This window comes from Dendrobates tinctorius, unplaced genomic scaffold (assembly GCF_039654945.1).
Source record: "Dendrobates tinctorius isolate UK_male_01 unplaced genomic scaffold, ASM3965494v1 ptg000165l, whole genome shotgun sequence".
Lineage (NCBI taxonomy): Eukaryota > Metazoa > Chordata > Amphibia > Anura > Dendrobatidae > Dendrobates > Dendrobates tinctorius.
Window position 1 is genome coordinate 30,044,799 of NW_027361832.1, and position 19,395 is coordinate 30,064,193.

The 19,395-nt window shown below is 38.1% G+C and overlaps 1 protein-coding gene across 1 annotated transcript in view; it reads right to left on the reverse strand.

Moving 5' to 3' along the window:
* LOC141053222 (uncharacterized) overlaps positions 1-19,395 on the reverse strand; it is a 653,087-nt gene that overhangs the window by 416,208 nt on the left and 217,484 nt on the right. The window contains exons 12-13 of the mRNA XM_073550619.1: positions 11,484-11,730; positions 2,687-2,876 (exon numbers count right to left, since the gene is read on the reverse strand). Of these exons, the coding sequence (XP_073406720.1) occupies positions 2,687-2,876; positions 11,484-11,730 (437 nt within the window). The remainder of the gene's footprint in view (positions 1-2,686; positions 2,877-11,483; positions 11,731-19,395) is intronic.

Below are 19,395 nucleotides of genomic sequence, written 5' to 3' on the forward strand. Positions count from 1 at the left end.
TCAAAAGCAGGTGTCACACATGAGGCTCGGGATCCCCTGGCAATCATAGCTATCCCCTACTAGAAGACAACAGCAGACAACTTACTAAAGTGGTTGGTATTTTAATTGAATCAATCCATTAAGCACCCAGACAAAAGAAAATAATATTATAAATGTATCACTATAACCTTCCTGCAACAATTGAGTTTATTTCTATTTCATCCTCATATTCACACTTACCATATCAATTGGATTTTACCCATAGGTTTACTGATTTCAAGTCCATCCCTGAGCACATAAAGCAGCTCTGGACACAAAGTGCCCATAAAAATAGTCGGATTATATAAGGCTACTTCAAGTAAACTTAATCCTGTTAAATGCAAGCTCAAAGGCAAGATTGCCTTATTAGAACATTTTATGGCATGGAAAATATCAACTAAGAAAGGTTAGCAGCAAATAAATAAAGACATAAAAATAAGTAAAAATATATATATACATATATTGATTATGTATTAAAATGAGCAATGATATGATATGGTGATAGAAAGATAGATAATAGCTATGAGGCACATGATAGATAGATAGATAGATAGATAGATAGATAGATAGATAGATAGATAGATAGATAGATAGATAGATAGATAGATAGATAGATAGATAGATAGATAGATAGATAATAGAATGAGGAACATGACAGATAGATAGACAGATGAAATTGATAATTATGTAATTTATTAGGTTTTTCTCAATAACTATATACAAGGCAATGGTGATGGAAATGTGACACCTGCACAGGAGTTTTACCTTTAAGTAGCTATGAGATTAGGCAGAAAAATCCCATTTTCATAATGTCTCGGTTCAGAGTTTAAAAGTCTAAATTATTTTGCAATGGAGCCTTGCAAATATAACTATGAAAAGCAAATCAATAAAATGTCTATTCCTATCTATTCACTGGGGACCTCAGCTGCACAGCCGCACAAAAATCAATGCAACAAATTATTACGATTTCCAGCCACCCACTAGAAGCTTTGGACAAGTATTTTACATAGAGCAGGTCTGTGCTGGGAATCTGGCCTTGCCTATATATAGCCTGGACTGTTCATTAGGAGGTAGGGTAAATTATATATATCACGTAAAAAAAAATCATAATTTTCAGCAGTAACACAATCTCTAGGACTAACCAATAGGCACAAATTGAAAATGAATGCTTTTTATTGCCATCATCTTGCATTACAAATTTGCTCTTTGTAACGCTGGGACTTTATTAGTACTATTATTACTACTAATATGAATTTTTTTTTTTATTATTTTGTGGTCATTTCATTACGGTTCATTTAAAACATCCAATTGATTAATACTTATTCTGAATACATTCTTTTGCATACATGACCAGGACTGAATAATAAGATGAATGCTAGAATATGCAGAAAGATTTGCCACCATCCACACAGTAGGAGGTGAGCTTCGAATACTTTGCAGACACTTTAAGGAGCAGTCGCACAGCTTAGTTTTAAGGGTTGTGCAGAACGCATGACCTAAGTTTTATTCACTCGTCCAATGCTGCCTGTTGCCCAACAATCTCCCGACACGTGTTATGGCTACAGAAGGCGTCAGTCACTTCTTCCGATATGCACTTACAAGCTTAACTGCATAACCTCAGCGCTTGGAAAAAGCCATCTGAAACCTCGGCAGCACTTTAGCAATGTATCGGGTATTATTCAGTATGAGCATTTCAAAAAAAGAAAAAAAAAAAAAGGTTTGAAATCCGGGAGTGGTCTTGATTGGAAATGATTCCAGTACCGCCGAGACATCTGAATGTGACAAACGATCGTGACGGCTTTTTACATCAGGAAACAAAGGCAGAAAAGCTAAAATTCAAACACGGCGTCAGTCACGGGGATTTTGTGGGGCCTATATGAACGTACCTGAAATCACAAATGCGGCAGAGCCCAATCTGACATTCGGTATCGCTCACGCTGACCCTACAACATATCACCAGTGTTTTTCATAGGACTGCAGATAAACCTAGTGCATTATCTTAGCCTACAGAGTTATCCATGATGCTTAATCACAGCAGCCTCAAGGGGTTAAATGGCAAAAAAATGACTTGTATTGCCCCAGTTCTTGTTGAGTAACCTGCAGGCACCTATAGAATATTTTCAGACAAGACTACTTATTCATAATGCTATTTCTCAAAAAAATACCTAGAACTGCAATCGATCTTAATGCAAGCTACTAAGAAGCGAGTCCTTGGCCTTCTAACGAATACACCCAGCCCTGGCCAATACTATCGAGTGTTCTTTATTCTTCGCAGCCCTCCTTAAGTATGGTAACAGGAAAGCAACGTAATCAGAGTATTCAAGTATAATTTGGCACCATCTTGCATCAAGTCAGCTACTTTGACAAAGAAAAGGAGACAACAAGAGCCATATGTAACCTTTGTACGCTCCAGTGTTGGAAAATTAAGACCTTCGCCCCCATTTTTCTGTCATCGTAGACTTCTAAAAAAAAAAAAAAAAAATGCAGACACCTTCTTCTCTACAAACAGAAATGTAATTGTATAGCCACTGCATAAAAGAAAGTTCCATGCTACAGATATGCACATATGAATCAGGACCGAACAGGAAAGCGACATGCATTAATCATAGCTCACACCTTTAAGAAAGATGATCAGTGGTGATTTCTTAGGGAGGTGGTGAGGACTCACTTGTATGCACTATTTTCTTGCTCGGAGGCTGTGAGATGTTCTTTCAGGGTCTTCAGGTCTGTCTGGGACTTTCTGCCGGTCTGTTCCTGGCGGACGGTCTCAGCTATTTGCTCACTTAGCTGCTCTTGAGTTGCTTTCAAGCTGGATTCTAGGAGAAGAAGTTTTTCTTCTTGACTGGCAAGTTCTTGTGCTAAAAGGATAAAAAGAGAGACAGTGTAGGTTGCAAAAATAAAAAACACAGATATAAAATACAGATATAAAAGAGCTGTTTTTATTCTTTTCAGCATTACTTTATTTCTAAATAGATAGTGACTCACTGTTCAGGTAAAATAGGAGTGAGCATGTGTATGTGTTCAATTATCTGCTCGCCCCCGGATTACTCTTAAAATGATAAATGACATATATCAATTTGGAAAATAAAAAAATTGGGTTCACTTCTAAATCTAAATGTGGAGCACTAATAATCACTAACTGTAATAAATACACTGCTACTCCAAAAGCTGTGCACACGATTTCAAGGTCAACCAATAGATGGTGCTCTGCTACCAGATCAAGAAGGAATAGAGGAGACACTAGTAGGGCTCGCTTTTTTTTTTTTTGCTGAAAAAAGAAGCGATTTTAAGACAAAGACATTTCCCTTTGTTCTTTGTTGACCGCAGTCCAAAATGATATGTAGAGACAATTTGAATAAATTACTTTCTGACCATCAAAAACAAATATTGCCTGTGCCTTGAAGAAATGGAAGAAGTGTGGCTTAATTAAAAAAAAAAAAAAAAATCAAAATAATAAAAAAAATGCTAATAAAAATCAGGTAATAGTAAAACAATGCCATGAAACTAACCACATGTGTACGGATATATACAGTGCATATATATATATATACACACACACACACATACACACACAAATGTAAACAGATAGATAATTTGCTTGTACAAAAGTTTCAATTAATAAAAATAGACCCTGTATACACCTACATTTTACAGATGTACTGCTAGTGAATTATAGGTTACAATTAATTGTAAAAAATGTGAAGATTGAAGTCTACCATCTTTGAACTAACATGCAATAGGAATGTGCTAAACACTTTGATATTGATCCAAAAAGCCCTGCACTTCTTTTTCTCGACTTGCCTGAAGGCGTGAGACAAGCATCTTAACTCAGTGAATTATCATCATCTGTCTTGCAAAGGTGGATATCATATAGCTGGATATCGCCAGCATCTGCCGGTGAGCGGGAGCACACTCTATGTATCTTCCAGATTTACAGTATCACATGGCATCGCCAATCACATTTAAAAGGTTAGATATACAAGAAGAGCAGTGGTGGAGACAGAGAAACTTTTCTTACACCCTTAAACTCTACTCTGGTTCAGTAGAATCTTAGGTAAATTTGATACAAACAAATCGTGAAAAAAAAAAGAACAAAACAAAAAGCAAAGCAATAGTCTTAAACGTTTACTGTGCGAATGATAAAACATTTGGGATTGGCATGAATTCCAATTCCTTAATATTTCTGGTACAGACACGAAAATAACGAACATCTTTGAGGACACTTGGGCCTTAAGTCTGGCTTTTTTTTCTAGGAAATACAACAAACGGAGTGCATTTCCAACCAATTTATCACCTCAGCTGACAATTATGCTCTAGGCTGTCACCATTAATTAATCAGCTCAATTAGCTTAATTCCGTAATCATTAAACCTGTTTATTTCCTCAATTAGCATATGACAATGGTGACATTTAATATATTTGCCAACGGGGCTGTGTGTCGTGTGTTCATATTACTGCTCAATTAATACCCTATAGGCGTATTGGCACGAGTGCCATCTGCAGCAGGTCCTTCACGTGGCGCAAAACTATGGGCACAGAAACAAGAACCACCAATTGTGTGTGGATATATATATATACACACACACATACACACACTTTTTTATATACAGTGAGCATATGTTGTGGGTTACTTTGGAGCCCATATACTGTAAATACATATATATGGCGTTAACACATGTATGATATACATGCATATAGACACACACACTCTACGTCTGTGTACGTGAACAAAATTGAGGCCGAATAATGAATGATCCAGGCTGGACAATGAAGGGGTTAACTCCGCAGGACATCTGCATCTCTTTGAGGCAAATGAGTGGAACGTTTAATAATTTCAACACGTGTTGAAATACGGACGCAATCTAATGAACAACTTCAAGTGAGACTCCTTTCAAAATCTAAGATAAACCCTCCAGGCTGTAAAACAAAATCTCACTAAGGGGAAAGGGGAGAGGGGGAGAGAGTGCTGCCATTACCCAATAAAGGAAATGTAATCACACAGTAAATCAGCCTCTCTTCCACCACTAAAGCAATGTTTTGGGCTTTGGAAGTGTCAAGCCTCCAATGTTTTAGATGAGGCAACATTTTGTTCCCTGTACCAGGTGTGTATCAGCTTATGTAGAAAACATCCAGCTCCAAAAAAAAAAAAATCTCTTTTCCCGAGTTTCCCAGCAGGATATTGTGCTCACCTATGTATATAATTTATAAGTGTGTCTGGATTAGGGAAATTACACTAAATTTAAGAGAGGTAGCAGCAGAAGGCATTGGTGAAAAAACATCATTGACATGGACAGCCATGCCTGGAAAACATGCAGGACTGCAGCTTTCCCAATGACCAGCGTCGCTATTCAGAGTAGTAGGTAGGTTGCACAGGACGCATTTAGGTTAAAAGAAAAAGGCCATTTGATTCCCTTTAGTAAAAAAAAAAAAAAATATACTTTCAGTCGGTGCAGTTGCTGAATTTATGTTTCAAGGGCTGCTTCCCTGAGAAGACTATATACAAACCATCCGCACATATATGAATGGTTTTTTTTTTACCATGAGACCAGTAAGAGCATAACTCAGATACAAAGTCTATCACGCAGCAAAAATATCTACTGAAAATCACAAACCGAGAGTATACGCAGCGAATCTTATATTTACATCTGTAATATAAAATAGCTGAAAAAAGCCAGGATCTGGAGAGCGAACGCCTGAGCTGAGTGTTTCTAAGCGGAACATCAATATTAAAAAATCAGAAGGAAAACATAAAATACCAGTATACATATATATACACCAAGCAAAATATGTGTTTAACTGTTATTTGACATCTCAGAAAGCTTATCTATGAAAAAAAAAAGATATTATTATAGGTGTGTGTATGTTAATTTGTGTATTAGAATAAATAATTATAAACATATGTATTATTAAACGTGTATATGTATATTTATGTGCTTGTATGTACACGTACTAAAATAAATGTGTATCATTTTTGTTATATATACACATGCAAACACAAATATATCTGCACATACATGTATTATATAAAATGCATAATTATACGTACATACGTGCAAACACAAATATATATACACACACACATATCTTCATACACAGATACATGCATTGTATACTGTAATATGTATAATTATACGTACATATGTGCAAACACACATACACATATCTATACATATATACATGTACTATAAAGTTTATAATTTATTATGTAATATATCCATATGGAAACATAAAACATGTGTGCATATATAAGCATACACATATACATGAACTATTATATATTTATAATATATATTCATCCAAACATGATAAACATATGTGCATATATGAATACACATATACATGTATTATGATAGTTTCATACTTTATTATATATGACTGCAAACACATAAATATAAAACAGATGTGCATATATGTATATATTCATGTATTATGATCGATTTACAATATATTCCAAATACATGAATATAAATGTACATATGTATACACATATATACGCTGTGTAATATGTCTAATTATGTATATTTTATATAACACAACTATAAACATGCGTTCGTACATACACGTATGCATATATTAGAATACAGTATATGTCTAATTATTTATTAAACCACATATAAAACATAAATCTACATATATATACATCTACACATGGAGATACAGTCAAGTAACAGCTAAACACATCTCTAGCTCTGCTGCAGCTGTATATAACGTGCTCAGATATTTTATTCTTTTTTACCTGTAAAGGCCATTACTATATGTTTACATTCGGAATCCGCCCTTTCCACCCCCCCACCCAATAAACTACACAAAAAGGGATCAAACAGTCGCACGCTATAAAACGAAATCAAACAATAAAGTTTGTGATACAGGTGTCATTTCAGAGACCAAAACGCTGCAGCTGTAATAAGGTGAGGAGTGGGATATAAGGCGCGTCTGGACACTGATCTGGCTCTCCCGTCTGGGAAGGGTTAAGCGCGCCGACGTTTACCTCTGCCCTGGTCTTGAGCTCCGGTTGATCCCAGGCCAGAGGCGCGAGCAGCTGCATGCTTTATTTACAATCCCTTTGGCAGACTTACAACTGCCCCGAGCTATAACATAGTGTACCTAATGTTCAAACTGGCAGGTAATCTCGTGTCAAACAGACTTCTTTGATTTAAAGTGATCAATAGATTCTTGTAAAGTGGTAATTTCTCTGATGTTTCCACCTTGCTTTCCAGTACAGGTGAATCACACGCATGAAAAAAATAAAAAATAAAATAAAAGATTAAATTTAAAAAAAAAAAAAAAAACACTATATAATACACCAACAATAAACCGCACTGTTCTGATAATCGCTGTCTCTCTATATACGCACGCTGTATATACATGCAGGTTTTCCGGTGAACGGTGATTTCGGATCAATATCCCGTGTAATACAATTATCTGCAATGATCTGGCTGTATTGAAAAAGAATTTGCAGTAGACCTCTAGGGGTTTTATCTAGAATCAAGTATCTGGCCAGGCTGTGAATAGGGAAGTGGAAAATGAAGGTGCTGACATTGTCTGTCTATAACATTCCCAATGACTTCATTAATATTTGACTAGAGGACGGTAAGCCTTTTTTTTCTTTTTTCCCAGTGCTTTTTTTTTATTGTTGTTATTATTTACGTGTTATTTTCTATTGTCCTAAAGGTTTATTTAGACTCCTGAATTGTAGGACACATAGGATACATACAGGGATTTTTTAAAATCATATATATATATATATATATATTTTATTTTAATAGAGAGGGTTAAAAGTCATCAGCCAAGGTAATGTGGCTGTCACCTAAAAATAGAGTGGTCTGCGTGCAGTCTACATAGACAGCACTGGTCAGGTGTATTTCTATGTATACGGCTCGGCTCAGAACTATTTTATTTAGGTGTTTGGTTGAAAACTGTAAAAATTGTCAGCATGGTTAGATCACCAGTGTCAGCCTTTATAAACGGTACACAGGGAGAGACGGCCGAGAAGGAATTGCTGTCATGTGACAGGCGCTGAGACAGGGCTGACAGTAAAGGTGTGCGGCGGGATCTCATTGTGGGATTTCATTTCACCGTAGATCCAACGTATGACAGGCAGGGAGACTTATATACCTTGAATTAACACTGAGAAATGCACTATTTCATGGCAGACATAAGCACACGAGGCGCACAATTCATGCGTAGTAAAACATCACATTATTTGTGTCTGAATTACAAAAAAAATGTTCTAATTGTTCCTTTCTCTTATGTTGTTCAGAAAGAATAAAGTCATCAAGACTTTAACGATCCAAATGTGTGAGGAGTATCAGTATCGCTTGTCTCAGCCGGCATCGATGCGTCCTGTGTGCAAATATGCAGTGAAAAAAATTGGGCTTTTCTTCAATTTTTATTATCGTTTATAAAATATAAAAGTGTCTTTCTTCATCTCATATAAAGAGAAGCCATTGTTTGGTCCTCTGTTAGGGTTTTTTACCGGTTATCGTTTTTGATACCCATGTATGGATAGTACCGTAATAATCACCAAATCGGCAAAAAAATGGGGACACGTTGCAACGAATTACTGGAGAGGCTTGTTAGACTTTACGTACATTAGTTAAAAGACTTCCATATATACATACCTGCACATATTTCTCTGTTAGGCCTGTTTCACACTTCAGTTTTTTTACATCAAAATCCGTCGTTTTGCCAAAAAACGGATCCGCCATTTTTTTTGACGGATCCGTTTTTTTTCCCATTGACTTGCATTAGCGGCGGATTTTGACGGATGGTCATCCGTTGGATCCGTTTTTTGACGGATCCACCATAATTTTGGCGCCTGCTGTCTTGAGCTGACGGACAATGAAACGTTTTTTGTCTGCGTCAAAACTGAGGATAGCAACAGATCCGCCGCTATCCGCCATTCGTTATCATGGTCGCCTATGGGTGGTGGATCCATTTCCAACCGTTAACTGACAGAATCCGGTAACAGATCCACTTTTTTACACTGAGCATGCCCAGAAGGATTTCCTTGCCCGAAATTTAACCCCAAATGCCATTCTGGTGGTGGAAAATTCTCTCTCTCTCTCTCTCTCTCTCTCTCCAGATTCGTTTTCCTTTCAATTTCGGTCACTACCTGCTAAAGCATCCGTTTGTGTCACAACGGTAACGGATCCGTTTCTTCACAACCTGGCGAATTTTGACTGACGTCAAATAACTGAAATGTGAAACAGACCTTATAAAGAACTATTAAGGGAATTGAACTGGATTACTCAGAAATGTCAATAAGGCTGCGCTGCTGTTATTGAATATGGCAGTACAGCAGAGTTAAATTTGTCATTTTGCCAATTCTTTACTTCATTATTACTTAATTACAATATATTCACAGGTTGAAGATTTGCTGCAGAAATTTCTGGAAATGTCTCATCCATTTGAATGGAGCTTGCAGAAATCCATGCTCATCCTATTCACAAGTATGGAATGGATATTCTGCAACAAATCTGCTGGGTGGAAATATTATCCTTAAGGTAAAGAAGAAGATTTATATTTGGTGTTAGGGAAAACCACAGATAAGAAACACATTGTGATATTAGCTGTGCCACATGACAACCTCAGCTCCACTGTATCTGTTGTAATGATACAGTCATGTTTATGTGTGTGGTGTGTGTATATGTATGTGTGGTGTGTATATGTGCATGTATGTATGTGCGTATATCTGCATGTATGTGTATATATATATATATATATCTCTGAATATGTGCATGTATGTACTGTATGTGTATATGTGCATGTATGTGTGTATGTGCTTGTATATATGTGTGTATATATATATATATATGTGTGTGTGCGTGTAAGAGTGTGTATGTGTATATGAGCATGTGTGTATATGTGCATGTATGTGTGTATATATATGTGTATATGTGAATGTATGTATGTGTATATGTGCATGTATGTGCTTGTATATATGTGTGTGTAAGAGTGTGTATATGTGCATGTATGTGTGTATATATATATATATATATATATATATATATATATATATATATGTGTGTGTGTGTGTGTGTGTGTGTGTGTGTATATATGTGCATGTATGTATGTGTATATGTGCATCTATGTGTGTGTATGTGCTTGTATATATGTGCATATATATATATGTGTGTGTGTGTAAGAGTGTGTATATGTGCATGTATGTGTGTATATGTGCATGTATGTATGTATGTGTGTATATATGTTTATGTGTGTATGAGTGTGTGTATATGTGCATGTATTTGTGTATATATGTGTATATGTGCATGTATGTATTTGCTTGTATATATGTGTATATATATATGTGTGTAAGAGTGTGTATATGTGCATGTATGTATGTGTTTATAGATGCACATGTATGTGTGTGTATATGTGCATCTATGTGTGTGTATGTGCTTGTATATATGTGTATGTATATATATATGTGTGTGTGTGTGTAAGAGTGTGTATATGTGCATGTATGTATGTGTGTATATGTGCATGTATGTATATATGTGTAGGTGTGTGTGTATGAGTGTGTATGTATGTGTGTATGTATGCATGTATGTGTGTGTGTATGAGTGTGCATGTATGTGTGTGTGTATGTATGTGTGTATATTTGTGGTGTGTTTCTTATTCACATCTAGACACAGGAGACAGACATAGCCTATGTGAACATGTGCTTGATATGCAGCATTTGTCAATTGCTGCTGCTGCTAATAAGGAACCACTCCTTGTGTCCCCTCAGCCAGCCACGCTCATATATAATGGGCCTCACACTTGAGCGACAGCCAGGGCACTGAAATCTGCTAACTCCCACTTTATGATAAAACAAAGGAAGATCAATCTCTGAGGAGCTTGCATGTGTTTTTCCACTTTCTTCTTCAGAACCAAACTATTTTGATTTTGTTCAATTGTTTTAGTCACTTCTGGCAAACGGTAAAATAATGATGATAAACAGTTATGAATGCGGCAAAAATAAATAAATAGAATCCATGAATCACTCCGTAATGGGATCTTTGTGTTGAACATATGTCCAGTGATCTCACGTCTGAAACCACAAGATCCAGCAGAAAAAATATTATATAATGATGCGAATAAAAGAAAAAAAAAAAACATTAAAATAACACACTGGAATACATAAAGCTGCTTAGAAAAAAAAAATGTAATTATTTCATAGCTTTCCAGATTTAATAATTTACAAAATTACCAATTCCCCCCAAAAAGTGAAATGGATGACATTTCTTCTATTTTATGCTAATGTGACATCTGGGCGCGACAGCACAATACAGCAGAAGCTGATAAGAAAAAACAGGCCTCTATCCAGGAGGCGTCTGAGGTCGTCGGGCTGGATATGAACTGTGCACATGTGAACACACTGTGCGCGGAACATGTGAGCACTGTGGCATCGGAGGTGTAAGCTTTGTTGCCGTGACCTTGCACACAGCACACAGGCGATTACTGCCCCTTCAGCAATGTTACCTGTCTCCCTGTGCAGCTTATGCACATCTTGGAGCTCCACACCGAGGTCCTTTATCTCGGCTCGGAGGACACTGCTTTCCTTCTCCTTTAGATCCATTTTTTTCTCTGCGTCCTGGATTCTCTCTTCCAGTTTCTTGACCATGCTGTCAAGGTGCTCTGCCTCCGCCGCCTTTTCTTTGATACCTTTTCTTGCCTGCAGGAGATCGGCTTCCGATTTGCGCAGAAGGTCATCTCTTTTGCTTACTGCCTGTGAAGATAAAACATACAAAACAAAAAAAAATGAAACTGCAGCTACTAACAGTAAAACACTATACACAAGCTAGAACATGTATGTGTGACCGACAGGAAGAAATGCTCTCACTTATACTACAGTGTCCGAAAATACAGTCCCACTAAAGAAAAACGGAAATGTGTAATGGAGACATGTACATAACTGCAAATGATGGAGAACCAACTAAATAAGAGAAGCATCATCTTATGCTTCTATATCACATATATACACAGTATATACACCTACATATGTGCAAGTATATTGTAGAGGGAAGCGATGCATAGTACGGATACACTGACACATAATGTACTTGTGTATATTTTCACTGTAGATGGTGGTTGGAGAGTGATGCATGAGGCTGAAGACCACACACAAGGAACATATAACTGTGTGCAGATAACACATAGATAGGCCTCACATAACTGAGCACACAGGGTCTTCTGATACTGTACTATATTTTGAGATACACATCGCTCCCTTGATGACACAGGGGGGGATGGTTGCCTATTTGTCCATGTGTACTCTCAGGTGCCCAAGGGGATGAAGCATGCCTGACCGAGAGATCCCACAGCAAATAAAATTTTTACTATGTAGCCACAGTCACTAAAATAATAGTAGTAATAATAATAATAATAATAATAATAATAATAATTAGTCAGATTTTTTTTTCCTTAAACACTGGCACAGTGCGGACTGCATTTTCCTGTACAATCCAACAAATGGCATTCTGGCACATACTGATGCATACTCACGCATACAGTACTTTCACATACTGACTAATACTGGCACATACCAACGCATACAGTACTGTCACATACTGATGCATACTGGCACATACAGTACTGGCACATACAGTACTGTCACTGAATAATACTAGCCCATACAGTACTGGCACATACTGACGCACACTGGTACATAAACTACTGGCACATAATGACCAACACTGGCACATACCGATGCATACCGGCGCATACTGGCACATACAGTACTGGCACATACTGACTAATACGCTCACATACTGATGCGTACAGTACTGGCAAATACTGATGCATACTGCCACATATACTGGCACATACAGTTGTGGCCAAAAGTATTGACACCCCTGCAATTTTGTCAGATAATACTCAGTTTCTTCCTGAAAATGATTGCAAACACAAATTCTTTGGTATTATTATCTTCATTCAATTTGTCTTAAATGAAAAAACACAAAAAGAATTGTCCTAAAGCCAAATTGGAAATAATTCCACACCAAACATAAAAAAGAGGGTGGACAAAAGTATTGGCACTGTTCGAAAAATCATGTGATGCTTCTCTAATTTGTGTAATTAACAGCACCTGTAACTTACCTGTGGCACCTAACAGGTGTTGGCAATAACTAAATCACACTTGCAGCCAGTTGACATGGATTAAAGTTGACTCAACCTCTGTCCCGTGTCCTTGTGTGTACCACATTGAGCATGGAGAAAAGAAAGAAGACCAAAGAACTGTCTGAGGACTTGAGAAACCAAATTGTGCGGAAGCATGAGCAATCTCAAGGCGACAAGTCCATCTCCAAAGACCTGAATGTTCCTGTGTCTACCGTGCGCAGTGTCATCAAGAAGTTTAAAGCCCATGGCACTGTGGCTAACCTCCCTAGATGTGGACGGAAAAGAAAAATTGAAAAGAGATTTCAAAGCAAGATTATGCAGATGTTGGATAAAGAACCTCGACTAACATCCAAACAAGTTCAAGCTGCCCTGTAGTCCAAGGGTACAACAGTGTCAACTCGTACTATCCGTCAGCGTCTGAATGAAAAGGGACTGTATGGTAGGAGACCCAGGAAGACCCCACTTCTTACCCCGAGACATAAAAAAGCCAGGCTGGAGTTTTCCAAAACTTACCTGAAAAATCCCAAAACATTTTGGAAGAATATTCTCTGGTCAGATGAGACAAAATTAGATCTTTTTGGGCAAAGGCATCAACATAGAGTTTACAGGAGGAAAAAAAAGGCATTCAAAGAAAAGAACAAGGTCCCTACAGTCAAACATGGCGGAGGTTCCCTGATGTTTTGGGGTTGCTTTGCTGCCTCTGGCACTGGACTGCTTGACCGTGTGCATGGCATTATGAAGTCAGAAGACTACCAACAAATTTTGCAGCATAATGTAGGGCCCAGTGTGAGAAAGATGGGTCTCCCTCAGAGGTCATGGGTTTTCCAGCAGGACAATGACCCAAAACACACTTCAAAAAGCACTAGAAAATGGTTTGAGAGAAAGCACTGGAGACTTCTAAGGCGGCCAGCAATGAGTCCAGACCTGAATCCCTTAGAACACCTGTGGAGAGATCTAAAAATGGCAGTTTAGAGAAAGCACCCTTCTAATATCAGGGACCTGGAGCAGTTTGCCAAAGAAGAATGGTCTAAAATTCCAGCAGAGCATTGTAAGAAACTCATTGATGGTTACCGGAAGCGGTTGGTCGCAGTTATTTTGGCTAAAGGTTGTGCAACCAAGTATTAGGCTGAGGGTGCCAATATTTTTGTCTGGCCCATTTTTGGAGTTTTGTGTGAAATGATCAATGTTTTGCTTTTTGCTTCATTCTCTTTTGTGTTTTTTCATTTAAGACAAATTAAATGAAGATAATAATACCAAAGAATTTGTGTTTGCAATCATTTTCAGGAAGAAACTGAGTATTATCTGATAGAATTGCAGGGGTGTCAATACTTTTGGCCACAACTGTATTGACGCATACAGTACTGGCACATAATGACGCATACTGGCCCATACTGACGCATATTGGCACATACAGTACTGTTACTGAATAATACTGGCCCATACAGTACTGGCACATACTGACGCATACTGGCACATACAGTATTGGCACATACTGGTACATAAATTACTGGCACATACTGAATAATACTGGCACAAACCGATGCATACCGGCGCATACTTGCACATACAGTACTGGCACATACTGACTAATACGCTCAAATACTGATGCATACTGGCACATAATGATGCATACTGCCACATATACTGGCACATATTGACTCATACTGGCACATATTGACTCATACTGGCACATACTGATGCATACTGGCACAAGCAGTACTGGCACATACTGACGCATACTAGCACATTCAGTACTGGCACATACTGATGCATGGGAACACAGTACACACACAAAGAATAAAATAATCACACTGACAAAATTTTAATGTGGTAAAGCAATGGCCGTGATGGTTTTATTCAGGGTAACTTGAAATATAATAAAACATGAAAACCTAAAATTCATATCATACCATATACCAATAAATAAATAAATAATTTCATCAACTCAATCCACCCAAAGTGATTGGACGATTTCCCCTCGAACAAAACAACACGACAAAGAGAGAAGATCACAGACAAAGAAATGGGGAGGGTGGGCGGGAATCACTGAGGTAACTGACAGGTGACAGGGCTATTTATATCCACAATATTCCCACACTTTTCAAATAGCCAATCAGTAAACACATAAAAAAGGCGCAAAAACAATTGACTGAAACCAGAATAAACGTGCTCGTGCTTACACAGCTGACTAACTTTGACCTTTGAACTTTCAGTCAGTGACAGAACACCAAATAAGAGACTCCTCATGACATAAAATTAAAAAGCCCAAATAAATAATATGGTGTCCATGTTCCCATGAGTCCTCTCCCATATATTAATGGGTGGAGGGCTGCCATACTGGCACATACAGTAGTGGCACATACTGGCCATATACAGGCTGAAAGAACCATTTTATTTGCTTCCATCTGGAGTACAGTGGGCCTATGGCCACTCTACAGTAGACGTCAGGAAAGGCTGCCAATGTATATTGTAGGTGCAGAGACACAGTGCGCCCGTGGCCTTACCGCAATATCATACTCTCACTCATGGCTGCACATGGGTATGGCTGTCAGAGGTGTGCAGCAGCCAACCATGGGGTCACAGGCTTAAACAGGAACAGTCATTATAATTTTTATTTCATAAATTAATATCAGAGAAATCTGCTTATTTCTCTGCCAGAATTGACCAGTCATCAAAATTCTCAATTCGGAGGTAAAATCTGTATTCAATGATGACAGTTACATTACTGAGAGAGGAGATGGTGGCGGCTACTGATAAAACTCTATGTAGAGACAGAGCTCTGCCCTCCTCCTCCAATCTACACAGAATCTCATCAATGGCCACCACCATCTTCTCTCAGTAATGTAACAGTCTGTCATCATTGAATACAGATTTTACCTCAGAATACAGAATTTCTATAATGACTGATCAGTCCGGGAAGAGAAAGAAGGTTTATCTGATATATTACAACGTTGCTTATTTTCACATGTTCTACTGATTCATGAAATAAAAATTTAAACAACGGTTACTCTTTAAATTGAGGAAAACCCTAGGAAAACAAGAAGGTATGCACACCTACCAGCCTGACAGACTTTTTGCCTAAAATAAAAACCTGTCAGAGGTCTACAATTTAAAGCAGAGCTCCCACTGCTCAGGACCAATTTTGGGTGAGGGTTGATTTGTCTGGTTACCTTCACCAAACTGGGCACTAGTGTGAATTTCTATGGTAGAAGGTTACCAGGGGCTGAGCAGCATCCTGGATACACAGAGCTCACCTCCAGCATGTATTACAGGAAAAGACAATCCCACAAAAGAAAAATCTGAAACTTGATTCAGACTGCAACCTGCTTATCAGGGGGTCTGAAAACAAAAGGAATGAACATTGCAGACTGAGACTTAGTCGTTGCATTTAGTTAATAAAATTACACTAACACATGGAAATACATTTCCATGTCAATGTTGTCCATAGCCTTTATAGGGGTTTTCCATGATCAGAACCCATATGCCCAAACTACTGCATACTTCTAAATCAATAAACACAGACAGTGTTCACTTTCCCTGGCACAGGCCGGCTCACCTCAGATGCTCCAGTCTATGTTTATTTGCTACACAATAGTGATGAGCGAACGTGCTGGGATAAGGAGTGATCCGAGCATGCTCGGGTGCTAACCCAGTGTCTTCGGTGTGCTCGAAAAATATGTTCGAGACCCCGCACCTGCATGTCTCCCGGCTGTTCAACAACCACAACACAGGCAGTAATTGCATAACAAACAGGCAAAAAATTGCGACATTTGAAAAAGTCCAATATCATGAATCGATCGAAAACATACAGAAAAGCAAAGTTGTTGAGGAGAAATAAAAACAACAGCACTGACACCAATTCATCAAAGTGCTGTGTTTATGTAAAACACTCAGAAAATTGCTAATTTTTTTGTGCTATGCGAAACGGTACAAAAAACACAAAACTTGTTTTTATGCCGATTTCAACCAACTCCCCCAAGGAAGGTGGAGTGGGGAAAAGATGGAGAATGCCAATGACCACTCAACAAATTCATCAAAAGTGGTGCTGTACATTACGTTTCAGTCGTCGAGGCGCGCGCTACTGTCAAGATGCGCTGAGTTCATTGAGTTCTCATTCGAATGGGTGAAAAACACTGCAGAAATGCTGAAAAATGTCAATTTAAAAATAAATATTAAGCAGCGTGTGCAAAAGATTTCAGAAATGTCACTCACTTTGCTGGTACAGTAAAACACTGCATTACACCGTGGTAATAATGAGCGTAAAAAACACGGCAAAAATGCAACATATAAACCAGCCCCTAAAGGTGCGACTATTATACGGGCTATTTCCCCTACAAGGCTATGTGCTCGATTTATGCTGTCATTTTGGGCCCACAAACTCCCTTTAAACATATAAGTAAATAAGTATACGTTACTTCAATTGTGCAAAAAGTTATGAGACTAAAAGCAGACAAGAACCTTAGAAAAAGTCATCAACAAGGAGATAAAAATTTGCAGCAGCTACATAATTCCAGCTTGCTTCAGTAATTACTCAAACACGTTTTTATTTTTTCCCCTCACTTGCCATGTTGAATACTGAACAAGTAAAATTTCATTTTAGGAATCGCTCAAAATGTTTTCTTTTTAATTCTTTTCTCCGGGCTGTAATTAGTTTAATCTGGTTTGCTTTATTGTTATATTTCATTGGCGCAGGTTTCAAATCAATTAATATTTTGTACTCATCGTGACGGACTGGTATTTATTGGCTTGTTGCCACACCTTGATTCTCTATCACATTCAATCATGGCTCTTTTAATCTGAATATTTAGTACTCTTTCATGTCTTAATTACAGCAAATTGCACACAGTTGGCACCATTTCTTGAAATTAATCCCAGAGTACTTTGTTTCTGTCAAGCAGTCAAAGCCCTGGAGAATAATAGTAAATGTTATTGCAGATCTAAATTTAAACGACTGTCTATGTATTTAACACAAGCCTTTAATTATTCGTGAAATTCGTTTTTTTCGGTTCAAAATGTTAAACATCCTTCATTGAAGAAGTTAAATTGCTGTAGGCAGCAAATAAAATAAGTATTTATTTTGCCCTCATATTAAAGAATAATGCAATTAGCTTTCCCCCTGTCCCATCGACATCATAATTACAATTATCACTATTATTATTTATTATTATAGCGCCATTTATTCCATGGCGCTTTACATGTGAGTTATTGCTATTGCTGAGGTTCACGGTTATTTAGGTCAAGGATATATGAGAAATTCTGCATTTCAGTTCACACCCTGCAAAAAACATAAAAATGCAATATTAATTTTGGAAATATATAGTTAATTCATAAGAATTTCTTTGTTGCATGCTCCACTTTTTTGTTGGTGCAGATCGTTGCGCTGTTTCCATATCGGCCAGTAAAGGGCTTCTCCGATGAAAGCAAGAAATGAATAGGTGATAGCTTATCCATAGTGGGGGTTCGACAATTGGGACCTGCGTCGATGTGCAGAATGGGAGACTTGATCCTCAAAAAGGCACAATTATGCCCATTAGATTGGAGCAGCAGTGCACACTGGGGCCCCACAAGTAATAAATAGTGGGGGTGGAAAATGCGATCTGTCGCTCCATTCTAATGGAGATAATAGTGCTCTGTTCTGGACTGGGAGTAACCTTTATAAGACCCCTACCCTCAAAAAAAAATCCTGATCCTTTTGCAGATGTCTGGCATTGGATTTCATGCCATGGATGTGCTACCACGTGCTGAAGCCAATTACTTGTGCATCTTTTGGACACCACATGTGAACATAGTTTAGGGCACATGCAACAACCACATCTTGAAAACGCAGCCTGATCCCATAAGTTGGTAAATTATTTTATCAAGGGGATAAAAAAAAGGCATGGTGATTTAGGGTGTGTCCACACAAGTGATTAACATTAGATTTTTATTATCATGACAAAAATCAGAGTCAGAGGAAGACCATAGGAGTTCTGCCCTGGCTACGTACAAGGATTAGCTCCATTGTTGTTCAATAAATGTTCAAACCAAGCACAAGCGCTCTGTGCACCCTTGGCACGGCCAAGCAATACAGTGCACCCTTGGCATGGCGAAGCAGTACAGTGCACCCCTTGGGCAAGGCCAAGCAGTACAGTGCACCCTTCGCATGGCCAAACAGTACAGTGCACCCTTCGCACGGCCAAGCAGTACAGTGCACCATTGGCATGGTCAAGCACTACAGTGCACCCTTGGCATGGGATCTGACAAAACATTGGATGGCACTTGGACCAATGTTATA